Source organism: Desmodus rotundus, chromosome 2 (assembly GCF_022682495.2).
Source record: "Desmodus rotundus isolate HL8 chromosome 2, HLdesRot8A.1, whole genome shotgun sequence".
NCBI classification, from domain to species: Eukaryota; Metazoa; Chordata; class Mammalia; order Chiroptera; family Phyllostomidae; genus Desmodus; species Desmodus rotundus.
In genome coordinates this window covers 131,369,700-131,384,357 of record NC_071388.1, presented here as the reverse complement: position 1 = coordinate 131,384,357, position 14,658 = coordinate 131,369,700, and the positions used below count along the sequence as shown (strand labels likewise).

General features: G+C 35.4%; 1 protein-coding gene across 1 annotated transcript in view; it reads left to right on the top strand.

Annotated features, from left to right (window-relative positions):
* LRP1B (LDL receptor related protein 1B) overlaps window positions 1-14,658 on the top strand; it is a 1,720,016-nt gene that overhangs the window by 1,681,361 nt on the left and 23,997 nt on the right. Inside the window, exons 87-88 of the mRNA XM_053919407.2 lie at window positions 1,271-1,445; window positions 5,527-5,631. Coding sequence (XP_053775382.1) covers window positions 1,271-1,445; window positions 5,527-5,631 — 280 coding nt within the window. The remainder of the gene's footprint in view (window positions 1-1,270; window positions 1,446-5,526; window positions 5,632-14,658) is intronic.

Sequence of the window (14,658 nt, the reverse complement as noted above, 5' to 3'; positions counted from 1 at the left end):
CCCCCTCATACATGAGATTTCATGAAATACATTTTCATAAATATGAAGCAAGTCTGTCAATAAATTTAATTTCTGTCTGAATTAATAAAGGGCTAAATAAATATGCAAATGTGAGAATAATAAATCATGCTTTCATTTACCTCATCCTCTATAATTGTCATAAAGCAGGTTAAGGTTTATAAGTTGTGATTTTTATCTCAGCTAATTTCATTTAACATTGCCTCACAGTTAGATAGCTAAAAGGAAATTGCTGCTTCCAAACACAAAGGTCATGATCGATTTAATCATTCATCTTGCTTAAGATTCTTTGGATTGTGAACTTTAATATTTGAATGTGATAAAGTATAATATTTTCATAAATAAACATGCATATAGACATGTCTGTTTTTCAAAAGAGTGAGGCTGTCTAATTACATGTTTAATGTGGTTATTAAATAGTCTGTTTTTATTGCTCATGTTGAAGAGGTACGTGAATAAATATTTGAGGAAGTCATGCTCAATAGTTGAGAAAATTTATGGTTGAGAAAATTGTCTGTAATGCTCAGTAAGAAGCCCCTTTGAAAACAAAGGGCTCGGAGAGAAGAAGGTTTTCCCTCTGATTGATGGGGAGATTAAGCTCTCACCTAGGACAGGGACCATAGTCTACACAGCTTATGTGATCATTTCCCACCACGATGAATCGGTGACTTTCCCAGTCCACTTTCCCTTGGATTTTCATCAGAGGTACCAGCCTTGTCTGCTCACCTGCCAAGGTATTTGAAAATACTTGGAACTATTCTGGCAGGTTTAGAGGGAGACTTCTTTCCATCACATCAGAGAGGTAGGAGCCCTCTTTCTCACCATACACCACCCTATTCTCAGGTTGAAAAGAGGTACAGGGAGAGACAATGATAAATGACATCTAAAGAAATCTGAACATTTCCACTCATCTGTTCTGAACAGAATAATAATAATATTGTTCACTAGAAGAAAAGCTAAGGAACCTTGTTGATTTAAACTTTAAAATTCAGAAACTAAAGAGATTGTCAACTAGCGTTATATCAATATAACCTATCTCCTTTTAGCCAGATGAAATAATACCCAACTCAGAGGAAAAGAGAAATCAAATCAATAGCATTTTTTAGAGAATTCTAGTTACAAGCTGCTTTTTAACTTAATTTACCCATTGATTGACTGTCTTTAAATATTAAATAAAATGGAAACATTTATTGTGACCGAAGAAAACTACCTTGTAATATAATTTCACTTTTCTGCTGTGCATTCCTCCTAGACGTGTGCCACCACTATTGTGTGAATTCTGAATCCTGTGCCCTCGGGAACGACGGGAGTGTGGACTGTGTCTGCCCAACACGCTATGAAGGACCAAAATGTGAGGTTGACAAGTGCATCAGGTGCCATGGGGGACACTGCATTATAAATAAAAACAGTGATGATATATCTTGCAAGTAAGTGGACACCCACCTTAATTTATAAAAGGATTTGAACTCAAAAGGGTTTAGCATTCCAGCCCAAAACTGTAAAAACAATGTTAATTATTTGTAGTCTGAAATATGGCAACAGTTGCATCCTTTATTTTATTTTTTTAAGCTAGAGATAAAGTACCATTCATTTAAATTAAATCCAAATTGATTAAATGCCTATTATGTACATCTGGGGACCATAAAAATTCGTTATGTAATGATAGGATCAGTTAATTCTCAATATAGAATATTTCTAATAGTAAGCAAGAAATAGTAAAATTCAACACAACTTCAGAGAACTATGTGTAATATTACTCAATTAGAAAGGCTCGGGCTTTCAGTTATTTCATTATTATTATCAACAGTGAGTATTTGCTTTGCATTTGCTTTTCTGTTATTTCAAAATGATCTTTTGAGGGAGAAGCAAGGACCTGTCTAATGTAAACAAACTATATATATATATTTTAATTTGACTTTGAACATTATGGTTAAAAGTAAGAGAAAGGAGCAATGCTTCCAGGAAACAGCTAAAACAAAAATGTCCACATTACACTTGGTTACATTGACTTTTGCCCTTTGGCTTTAAGGTCAAGTGAATGGAAAACAGATCATTGCAGCTAAAGGGTAATGTCATTCAGTTTCTCTCATGAATCAAGTTTATGCCGCTGAGGTTAGAGATCAATCCTCACTCCAAACTTCTTTCAACAACCTTTTAAAAGAAGGACTTATAGAGGACTGGACTCTATCACTTGCCTTACTTAGGAGCATAGTAAACGCCATAGAAAAGCATTCGTGCCACAGCTTCTGCTGCGACAGCTGTGCAAGATTGCCAGCCCTGATTTATGGGGCTCTGCCAAATAAGGCCCAATAAAATTTTATTACGTACAGCATCGACATTTTTCTTTTTTATTTACAATAATTTTAAAACTTACTCTAAATAGGATTTGTGTTATCATCATGAATGACATGTCCTCAAATCCCCTAATTGGTTCATTTGAAAGTACATTATTGTTTTAAGTAATAGAAAACATAACTCATTACAAATATGTGTCATTGATAAGTACATAAAAGCATTTTCATATAAACTACCAAAAATGTATTTACTTATTAAGCTTGTCACTTCTTTGTGATGAGCCTTTAGCATGAGAGAGATTTATTTCAGTGAGTGGGCATACATTTTTCTCCATTTCTGGTGTAACACACCAGGGATGGGCTGTAGATTCTTTTTTATAACTCCATTTGATTCACACAGGGATTCATGCATCACCATCTAAGACGGTCTGTGAGCCACAGTTTCAACTTAGGTTACCTTAGAAAATCTCAGGCAGAGACACATTCTGTTTCTGTTCCATGGGGGAGCTCCATATGAGGAAGGGAGAGCAGGACTCTTGGGGCCGTCAGTGCTGTCCGCTGCGCAGAGGAAATTGGCTTTGCCTACTTAGAAGGACCAGAGCCTTATAACCTCTGTAGGTTATTGAGGTTCAACATTCTAGTTCTTGAACTCTTAAAAGATCTTTTTGGGAAAAAAATATATGTAAAAATAGATAAATAATAGTTGTTAACAATGAGTAGAGAGTAAAAGTTCAAAAATAGGAGTGTAATATTTGATGTGTCAGATAGGCTATAAAACATCCGAGCACAGCGATCCAAACAGGACTTGGAGTATTCGGAAGCTTATTAGACAAGTTGCTTTTCATATCTATGATACGTTTCATCTTAGCAGTAAATGAAGCTGACAGTGGTGTTAGCATTTGTTTCATAGCTAAAGAACTGGCACTAAAACAAAATCACAGCTGAGTTAAAATAAATCTTTTAAACAGGAACATTCTAGCTGCTTTGCATACTTATATTCCAAAGAGTCAGGTGGGTTTCCAGTAAGCAGCCTGTGAGCTGCCAACTAGAGTGGATACTCTGTCCAGTAGAATGTGTATAATTTTTAACATGGAGTTAATTGAATATGTTTTTTTCTTCTGGAAATTTAAGTAAATATTGATGAAGAAAGAAATACTTGGTCATCATTTGGAGTAGCCTAAATAATGCCTTTGTAATGTGGATAATCAAGGGAATTCTTTTTGTGTACTGAACAACCAGTCATTAACTTTTGGAAAGTGATATATCACAAACTGTGTGTGTGTGTCACATGTGTCTCTAAGAAACAAAATTATGCTAAAACATTAAAATATGAACTGTATTCTGATGCATTATAATGATTTGGATAATTTGCATTTCCAATTTGAAATATCTACAAATTTCTGTCTTGAATTTAGAATTAAAACAAAGTCTTTAGGTGAAAGGCAATATATTCTATTACTCTCAGAAGCAGAAGTTTAGAAGCAATTAATAAATAGAATTTTTCCCTTTTAAAAGCTGATATTTGGTGTATAGCTATATTTCTTATGGGAAATTTTTTAATGTGTAATGAGCTAATTTTTCTCTCTGATATTTTACCTTTGATAAAACAGGAAACTAACTTTCTGCTCTTTGATTTTAAAGAGGCGAGGCATGGAGGGCAAGGAAGAGTCTCCTGGACCCACTTAATGTATAGACACTGATTTCACTAAACGCTTACTGGACTCCCTTTGCATTTGTACGGGAACGCCTCTGTAGATTATAAAGCATGTACTATTCTCCGTTAAATCTTAGAAATTTTAAACCACAGCCTCTTCCCCCCAAGTTTGATTCCACTTTTACATATCTCCTTTTCACATCTAGTGCATAGTTCACTCATTGTTTCCGTTCATCTTGAAAAGAAATGTGATTTTAAAATTCATATTCTTAAAATATCTTTAAATTAAGCATCCAGAAAAGTTATAACTAAAAGTTAAAAGTTTAGTACATTTTTAGCAGCCTTACCCCCCACATGAAGTCATATACATGTGCACAAAATAAGTGAAATACAGGATTGCCAACCAATGATTTCAGATATCTAACCTATCATTGGGAATTACCTTCTGATGGATGTACTGTAATAGATACCCAATATGGAAAAAGACCAAAGTGATCAATCAATGATATTGCAGCCTGATATCTTTGTCAAGATTATGTAAAGATTTACTGTGATATCATTGATTGCTTCACAGCATCTCGTACTAACATGATCTCACAACCAAATATTAACAGGATCTGTTGTAAATCTTATTTGGTACAAGGCTTGTATGATTCTATTACTGTATTTTAATAGAAGAGGCCCCTGGATAATTTGGAATGTTCATACACTTTTTTCTGTTTTCCCAACAATTTTTAGTGTCCTAGATAGTATTTATTTACTTAAAAATATAACATAGCAAATGAAAATTTATGATTTTTTCTATTATTGTTATGCTTGTTTTTTTCTTGTAGCAATAGCCATAGTATTTATTCTTACCTCATGTAATATGCTGTATATTTGAATCATTTCCAAAAGAATTCCATGTAAGGTTCCCTCACTACTTTGTTGCTATACTGCATATTGTTCCTATAGCATCACTGCTTATTATGGCAATGAACTGCTCCATGTTTTTTTGTAAGAATAAAGAGTTTGACACGAATTACAGTTATTGCAATAATTATTGACAATAATTACATATTCAGAGAGAAGCAGCAGCATACATGTGATTACAAGGTAATCCTATCCTTTCTTACAAAATATGAAGTCTCAAATTCATGTCTAACAATTTTGGGGCCAAAGTTTTCAAGTTAGAAAAGACAGCTGAGGCATTTGTCTCCAGAGTATTTGATCATGTGGTTTATAATTCACACTGATCTCATCAAATTCTAGTCATATAAAAAGGGAATAAAATAAGTGGCAGATATTAGAGTGTATTTTTCACACATATATCTAGTTAAATTAATTTTTTACATTAAGTAAATGGGTTGAAAACTTGAAAATTACCAAGAGAAAAATTTTATGTCATTATTTTGTTTAAAAAAAGTTTGCCTTCAAAAGTCTTTTTCTCTGAAAACTTTCAGCCAGCCACTCTGTTACTCCTCTATGATGAATATTATCATCTGCAAAGGTTTATGTCAGCTTTAAAGAATAATAATGCCAATAACAATGAGGTGTTTTTTTTTTTCTCTGTCGCTGCAGCTGCACTAATGGAAAGATCGCCTCTAGCTGTCAGCTCTGTGATGGCTACTGTTACAATGGTGGCACATGCCAGCTGGACCCCGAGACAAACGTGCCTGTGTGTCTGTGAGTATTTTCCATTGTCGTGTGCATTTAATAATGTGACTTTGGATGTGCATGGAATCCCTGTCCATAGTTCTCCTTTCTTGTAGATAATACATTTTAAATAAAGGCTTCATGAGTATCTTTGATCAGGTGTTATCTCTCGCTGGTTCACATGCTATAGAATTTGCTCCTTCATCAGTTTGTTAGTGATTTCATAAGGAGAACTCACCTAATTCTTAGCGTCATGCCCATTTCAGACATTCATAGATCTTTGAACTTGGATATGTCAGGGGGAATTGTTCTAATTTTATTGACCTTGTTTAGACATGTGAAACCCAGACATAATTATATTTATGAATATTTTGGTACTTAAGGCCATTCTTTCACAAAGAATTTGAGGTATATTTAAGTCGATAATGCTATATATAATGTTTGTATCAGGTTTAAGAGTGTTGTAGTATTCAAACCCATTAAGCCTTGCTCCTTGGAAATACATTAACTCAAATCTGGGTTCCTAAATGTTTGGAAAATTAATGGAGATTCTCTGCTTTTAGAAAATCTGGAATTTAACCTTTCTCCTCTCAAATACCTAATTTTTCCAGAATAGACAACTTGAAATAAAACTATTCAACTTATATGTTCTCTATTTTGAATTTTTTTAATCGCTGCTTGACCAGGGGGATGATGCCCACATGTGACCCATGTCTCCATTCTGTGCCCCACTTTGTCAGAGTAGCATGTGATGAGTGTGTATGAGAGAGAAGTGGACATACCTGAGAAAAATTTGATTCATAATATTACTGTGTATAAAATAAATTTGAAACATATTGGCAATAAAAATCAGCCGCTTTATTTAGCTGTATTTTACTAAAATTCTGCAGATGCTCTGTGGGGTTTAAAAGTCAGCGCTGTGACCAGAAAGAGAACCCTTGTGATCACTACTGTCAGAATGAGGGGATTTGCACTTTAACTGCATTTAATGAGCCGAGATGCAAGTAGGTTTAACCTTCCACTTACCGCTCCTCTTCCTGTGACATCATTTCAGGCCACAGTTCATTGGCTTAAATCATTAACATCCACATGCATTTCACAGTGTATACTTCATCTCGGGGCTCATCTCTGTCATACACACTTAACCTTTGCTTTGCTCACCGACAATCGTCTGCGCCATAGTCAGCTAGAAAGTCTAGAAATGTAGCAAAGGCAATTAAAAAGCTCATGGAAATGTTTAATAAAAATACATTAGTGAGTCTAGTGCTTTTAATTAGAGAAGTATAGGAGCAGCTGTTTTTAGACTCTATTACTATATACTATATCTGGAATGGTAGTTTTTATCTGGTAACTGACATTTTACTGCAAGTACTGATGAAATAATACATTATTTTGTCTTCCAAAATTGTACTGCAAACAGTCTTACTTTAATCCATAAGACTCCTTTACAGAAAAAAAAAAAAAATGCACGTGCTAAAAATTCCAAACATGTTTAAGTCAGTCTTCCTCAATTCAGTTTGTCTGTAACAAACTCATTTCCTCTGAGATATTTCAAGGACCAACTTTAGGGAAACTATTGGCATTCATTACAGTGCAAGTTGGTTTTTTTTTAGCTTTTATTTGAGCTTTAGAGATAGATCATATCTGACACACTCCTTAATACCCAATATTGTAAACAGAAACCCTGCTAAGGACCTGGTAATAGTCCCATGATGGTGTCTCAAAGAATTTAATGATGGTTTAAGGCACAGTTGTATTAAAATTCAGATGTTTCATTACTGAAACTTTGCAGTTTTATTCATGATGATCTGTTGTTTTATTTAAGAAAATGTTATTTTTTAGACAGTAGTTGGAAAAATAGGGGATGCAATTAAAATAATTACATAAAGGAAATTGATACCTTTTTTATGGAAGATATTTGAATATGTTAAAACAGTATTTTCACATAAAGTACATCCATAAATACCACTTCAAATTTTAGTATATAAAATATATGTAAACTATGTCAAGGAATTGATTCTCTTCTCAGTTCAAACTCAGGTTTAGTACTTCGTGCAATTGAAGACATAGAGATGACCCTTTTTTAGTTTTATTTTGCCCTGCCCCCACCCTAAATTCCTCCAGTTTTTCAGCAAATACTATAAGACCCTGAAAGTGTGCTAAATCCTAGACAAGTGAAGATGAATGAAATTAAACCCTCAACATCAAGGAACTCACCAATTAAAGAGGTTACAAAATTTTAAGCAACTAATTAACCTATAATAATGTAGGTGTGAACACAGGGCAAGTGATTCATTCAAAGTGGGAAATGGAACATGCGAACGACATTACAGAAAAGGGAACCTTTCATTTTTCATGTAATTCATGTACTTCAGCAAGGTTGGGAAGAACATTCTGAAAAGAGAGAATAACATAAGCAAAGACATGGATATGAGACTTAATGGCCTCTTGGGGGAACGAAGAGTGGTTTAATATAGCTAGAACTAAAGGTGACTGTGGACTTGTAAGGGGAGTGGTGTGAAGAGATAAAACTGGAAAGATAAATTGGAATTCAATTCATGGCAAAATTAAGGGACTCCATAGGATCCTAAAACGAATGTGTAGACAAAGAGGCGTGAGGTAGAGACTTGAGCTGAAGGAGTTTGCTTTTGAAGGTGACCCGTGTTGGTATGTGGAAAGCTTCAGAGATCAGCTGCTAGGACCGCATATCAAAAGCCACGCGTCAGGTGAAAAGCGATGAGGTCCTGAACCTGGGCAGTGCCACTAGAGGGAAGAGTAACAAGCACAATAGTTTGGTGAATATTTCAGAGTGAGTAAATCCAGGGTGATCCTTGACCAGACATTGATGTGGGTACTTTTGCCACTTCATTTTTAGGGCACTGGCAATGCAGCTCTGGGGCCCAGTCTTCTCTTACCTTGTCTCCCGACTGCTATTCCCTCACAAAGCACACAGAACATTCAAGATCACCCTCCCTTTGCCTCACAAACAGGTCTCAGGACCGTGGCCTATCCAGAGAATTCCCAGGTCACCAAAATATAGCTCTCATGGGCATAGTGGTCCACAATAATGTTGTCTTCAACTTTTTACTCTTGCCAAGTATCATTAGGGGTATCTGACCTTTTAAGGTGATAATCAGCCTATCTGATAAACATGGCCAGTAAAATATGTTAATTGAAGGCATTCAGAGCAAACATTTCTTACTTGTGTGTATCTTTGTCTGTATCTCTTTCTGTATTTGGTTTTATGGAAATTTTGTCCGTGCCTTGGTTTTTTACACCCTAAATTTATTCTGATGTAGGAATTAAGTTTACTGAATTCCTCAAATCAACTTAAACCACTGAAGAATCATACAAGAGATAATTACATTTTGTTATCATTTATTTATAAAATCCATTCACCAAATATTTATTGGTAACCTATGATGACTTATACTCTGCATAAATATGTAAGGAGAATTATTAAGAGTTAAACTGGCTTAGCAAATACTTTGTGACAGCACTGTTTTAAGCACTTTAAACATTTTATGTAGAAGGTTAGAATATTGTATTATTATTATTATTTTCATCATCATAATCATCTAATTGCTATCCCTATTTCACTGTTAATAACACTGAGGTTACATACTAGGAAGTGGTGAATACCTGGGATTCAATTTGCTCCTGCTTGATACTAAGTCCTCCAGTTATAACTCTTATGCTGTACTGCCTTCTTTATGCCGTGCTAATCCTGACGTGGTTTTTACTGTTAAAGAACTTAATATTTATTGGGGGAGATAAATGGGTTTTAAAGGTTAAAATACCATTTAACAATTGTTAGAATAGCTACATGACCAAAGTTTTATGGGAAAACAACTGAATAGAGATCAATGGATGATTACACGTAGGAGAGAAAAAGGCTTTATAAGTGAAGTTATATTATCACAGTACTTTGAAAAAAATGCAGTAAGTTTTTAAGGGGTAATTGTTGAATAACTTTCTTGCAAAAGCACTAGCAAACTCGGAGATTAGATCTGAAAGCAGGTGAAGATTGCTGAGAATGGAATAGAGACTAAACGGCATAATGAAAGGAGAGAATAAATGATATGATGAGGAGAAAATAGATATGTTGGGACCCGTTTGTGAAATATATTTTATGCCTTGACACAAGAGTGGGATTAGAGAAAAATGTAGAGAATTAAGGATGGAGTCGTAGGAAATACCTACATCTGATACCCTTGCTATGGAGAAATCAATGAGAAAGTAAATGAGAAGAAATAGAATTTGGAGGGTACTTTTCAAAGAGTAAATTCCTCCAAGTCAAAGGAGTAGAGAGTGTCAGAGAATATCAACTCCAGGCAGTTAAGAAGAATAACAATTATAAATGACATATTGAATTGTTCAATTAGGTGGCCATTTTGAGAGATGCCTTGAAAGTCCTGTATGATAGAAACCGGATTGTAGTTGACTAAGTAAAACTTAAGGTGGTAGAGAAGAACGTCGATTTCTTTCTGAATGTTTGTGATTTCAATGCAGGAAAAAATGGTAACCTCAGGAAAAGTGGGACTTAGAGGAAAATACTTTCACAACAAGGTAGACTTAAGTATGGAAGAGGACTGTTCTTTCACTATTTATCACTGGCTCACTGGTAAGGGACTTTGAAGGATGGAGAGACAGTACAGATACAGATTTGATGCTTATGTTTTTAGAGTTGAAATTTCTAGAATATGGAAAATTCCTTAGCTTTACCTAAGGTATTTACAATTCACATAGTAATAAAGTGCAAATAAATAAAAACAAAATTTAATATGAAGTATCTATGATCATGCACAAGAGAATATTAAGGCATCAGCATATCTTTCTCATGGTTGATTTTCCTCACAGGGGTTGATTTGGGGGAACAGGATTTATCCTCAGATTTTAATTGATAATGGTCATATATCTTTATGTAAAACTAGTATGTACTGTTTTATCTAAAAACCTTTACAGGAAACACGTTAGAATTTACATGTTTAATTTAAGAATTTAAATGACTCATGTCAGAATAGAGTAGAGGACAATCAGGAGCTCAGGGATTCTTCCCTGTAGAATTTTTCCTTCTGTTGTCGGTTTTTAATGCAGATTCAAATCCTGACTCAGCTCATATGGGTCCCTGTTTTGTCAGTACCAGAGGGATCTGTGTTTTGTCTGGTATTATCACATCGAAGGGAGTGAGACAGATAGTTAAGGAAGTTTAGTTGACTCTACAAGATACGAGGGGGGACCCAAAAATCTGGAATTTATTTATAAATAAATGTGTATTTATTCTTACATGTTTAAACTTCAGTCACCTTTAAAGTACTCTCCATTTAATGCAATACACCAATTGAGACATTTATTTCCACTGGCTCAAAACAGTTTTTGAACTCATCAATTTTTATCCATTTTAGTGCTTCTGATATTTTTTGTTTCACTTCTTCCACATTCACAAAATAGTTCCCTTTGAGAACTTTTTATTCATCTGGGGAAACAAAGCAAGTTGCTCAGGGCGAAATCAAGTGAAAAGGAAGCATGGGGTATGGGAGTCATGCCATTTTTGGTCAAAAAACTGCTGAACACTCAGTGCAATGTGAGCAGGTGTGCTCGTAAGTCACCCATCATATAGTGGGCCAACGCACTGAAAGAGTCTTCAAAAAATTCACTGAGGCCAAATGCAGCCTCTCACAAAACACCAGCTGGTGCACTGATGCAGATGGGTTCCTAGCAGGGGAAGCCTGCTACAAGGGGCCCACCTTCCAGAAGATAATTCTGTTTCGTGGGGGTCCCCTCTTATACACTAAGTGGAAACTACATGGATTTAGGAATCATGTTTGCTTGCTCTTCCAATTATTTTTAGTGTGGTCTGTTGGCCTTTCTAAACCTTAGATGGTTCTTCTTTCAGAAGATGATCCTAATATGTACAAATAAAAATGTCCATAGGAAAGAAATGTTATATGGTCGCACATAAGATTAGCCTGAAAACCTGTGCTCAGAGCCTTTATTTCTGCTTAGTTACATTTCACCATGCTGTTACTGTATCCAGACTTAAAACTAGCTTTACTTTTCAGTCTTGGTGGTGTAACACTGCATGTGATTTTATTTTAGGTAACTTGCTGAAGTTCTCTTGGGTATCCCACTCCTGTCTTTGGCAAGCAGCTCTTGGCTGAGATATTAGCATTGTATTTAAAGTAGGAAAGATGTTAAAACTCCATATTTGTTTTTTGTACATACTGCATTTATTTAATCTCACATGTCTTTACACCACTCTTTTTTATCCACTCAGTGTTCTCCATCCTCCTAAAGTCAACCAAGTCAACAATTTCTTCATTGGGACAAGCTTTGGTAGAGAATGATCTAAACCATTCCTTCTCAGACTAGATAAAATAACTCCTCAATGCCATTATTAAATACACTTCCCTCAAGTTACTGTTTTTATTAGACTATGGGTATTTATTTTTTAAATAAAAATTAATAATTCTGATATTTTTTTAGATACACACATTTCCTACTAATAACCACTGTTAGATGTTTGGTTTTTATGCACACAATTTCTTTATGAAAATATATACATTTGCAGAGTATTCTACATTACACTGAGATCATATGATAAACATTGTTTTATGTTTGTTTACTTTGCAATGCAATAAGAACATCCTTCCATGTCAATGTAGAGCTTTTATTCTTATCAGTTTTCCATTGTTTCATTGTTTGTATTTTCCCTAATTAATATAATTAAGTATACATCATTCAATAATTGAGCATATTGCTTTTTGTTTGTTTTTCTTTTGTTAACTAGTTTTTCCAAGGGTAAAAATTTATGTATGGATATATTTTGTACTTTCCTCATTAGTTGTCTAGGATTAACACCCAGAAGTAGAAACATTGAGTCCAAAAGTATAGACTTCATAAATCAAACTAGCTATGATTTTGAAAAAGTCACATTATCTCTCTGTGTTCACTAATACAATCCTGCATTTAAATCTGAGTCCCAATTGAATTTTTGTTTAGAAACTGGTTTAAAATTGGATTAGAGTCACAGCCCCTGATACACATTTGCCCCAAATCCCTCTAAAATACCTCTGAAGACCCTGAGGACACAAAGGTTCCCATTAGCCACAAAAAAGACTAACAGAAAATCTGTTGTTAACCTTAGGCAGTCACTAAGGAGCTAATCACAAAATTCTTGGCTCACAATTAAATATTTATGTTTAATTTTCTCTCTGCTTTTATGATTCATTTTCCTTATATTTCAAAATGATATACCAGGGTATGTCTAAATATGTAAGTAACTTATTTATACTTCAAGAGAAATAATAAACGTTTCAACCTATTTCTTATTATAACCCTTAATCCAGTATATCCACATTCTATAAGAACTAGAATCCCAGGTGTCTGTCCCTCGATTTGTTTATACTTTACCCTTTTAGATAACAAAAATACTGCCAATATTCTGTTCTCATATTTATTCATCAAGAATATTTATCGATCATCTGCTATATACCACACAACATCTTAGGCACTGAAAGATATATCAATGAACAAAACAGACAAATATTTTACTTGTGTAGTTTCAAGTTTAATGATACCTGTTATTTGGTGGACTTTGGGTAATACTTTTTTCAAAATAACCTTCTGTATAATTCATATTCTGTCTTAAAAATACAGAAAGAAAAAGCAAGTTTTTAAGGTTGTAACGGAGCAGACAAGGGCCTGTTCACATGGTGCCTTAGTGTATGACCCAATCGGTACTGGAAGGAACAGGTTTCTATTTACAATATTGCAACCTTGCAGGGGGTTGCTCAGAGCCTTCCTTTCCCATGAGTCCCAGCATTTCCCTTGTTACCCAATAGGCTATGAGCCAAAGCCCCAACAGTTCCTCATCTCCTTATCTTAAGGCAGCTGTGCAAACAGTTTCACAGCAACTCTCTCCTTCAGGATCTGCGGTACCTTGTCATCAGTCTCTGTGTTATAGTCCAGGAAGGCATGTGCACTGCATCATGGTGAAATTCAGGAAAGACATAAGTCCCGAGAATCCAGATGAAGTCCGGGTTTGCACGGCAGCAGGTCAGCATCTTGCAAGGAACAGTCTTCAGAGTCAGCGAGAGTGGGCATGCACAGAGCAGCAACGTGTGTCCTTCCTCACTACACCAGGCTCTGCGGCCAGATCCTGACTACGAACCACGTAGTTGCTTGCTTACTTCTCTCTGTCATGGCTTCTACATCATTCCTCTCTCAGTGCTCTTCTACCTGTTTCCAAGCCTCATGGCCAAACTCACTTATGGCTGCCTGCTCTTAGTTTAAATCCTGACCACGAGCCTCCTGCATGACCTCATCTCCAACTTCTCCCACAATGGGCTACATTTGCTGGTTCTCCTGTATAGTTTACATTAATTAGGCTGCCATCCTCAGTCAAGGCAAGTGACTCAGTGATCCAGGGGCCACTCAGTGATTGGTGGGGCTCAGAGCCAAGGTTGGAATATTGAAAATAAAGACCTGTTCCTTCCAGCATGAGTTGTTGGGTCATTCACCAAGGTACCACAAGGACGGGCCCTCATCTGCTCAGTTACAAGGTCATTTGTATCATCTGCAAAGGGAGAACCAAAAAAAAAAATCTAACTCTGATCTTGCATTGCTTCTGAAATAATATCAATTTAGGTACTCACTGTTTTGAAAATGACAACTTTGAAAATGGCAAAATTCCAAGACATTTCTTACAGTGTACATTATTGCATCTTGCCCGTGGCAAGAACAATCCTCTATGTGGCCAAAAGCAAGAGAGCACTGTTTGTTTTATGTGTTCCTTCTTCATTTCAAGCAGAAACTAAAAGTAACTTGCTGTCAGTATGATTTTCTTCTTTTTGGTTAGGTTAGATTTATATGGGAAACTGTCTTTTTGATTATTTTGGGAGGAATGGTTTTCCACAAAATTATCTTTCTTCTCTTATCACCCCTTTGCACGTATGTGTGTTTATATTTTCCATACTACTCTGTGACACTTTGTAGTGTATGGCTAGGATTGACCTCTCATCTGCATGTGGCCTTTGTCCATGAACGTATTTGTAT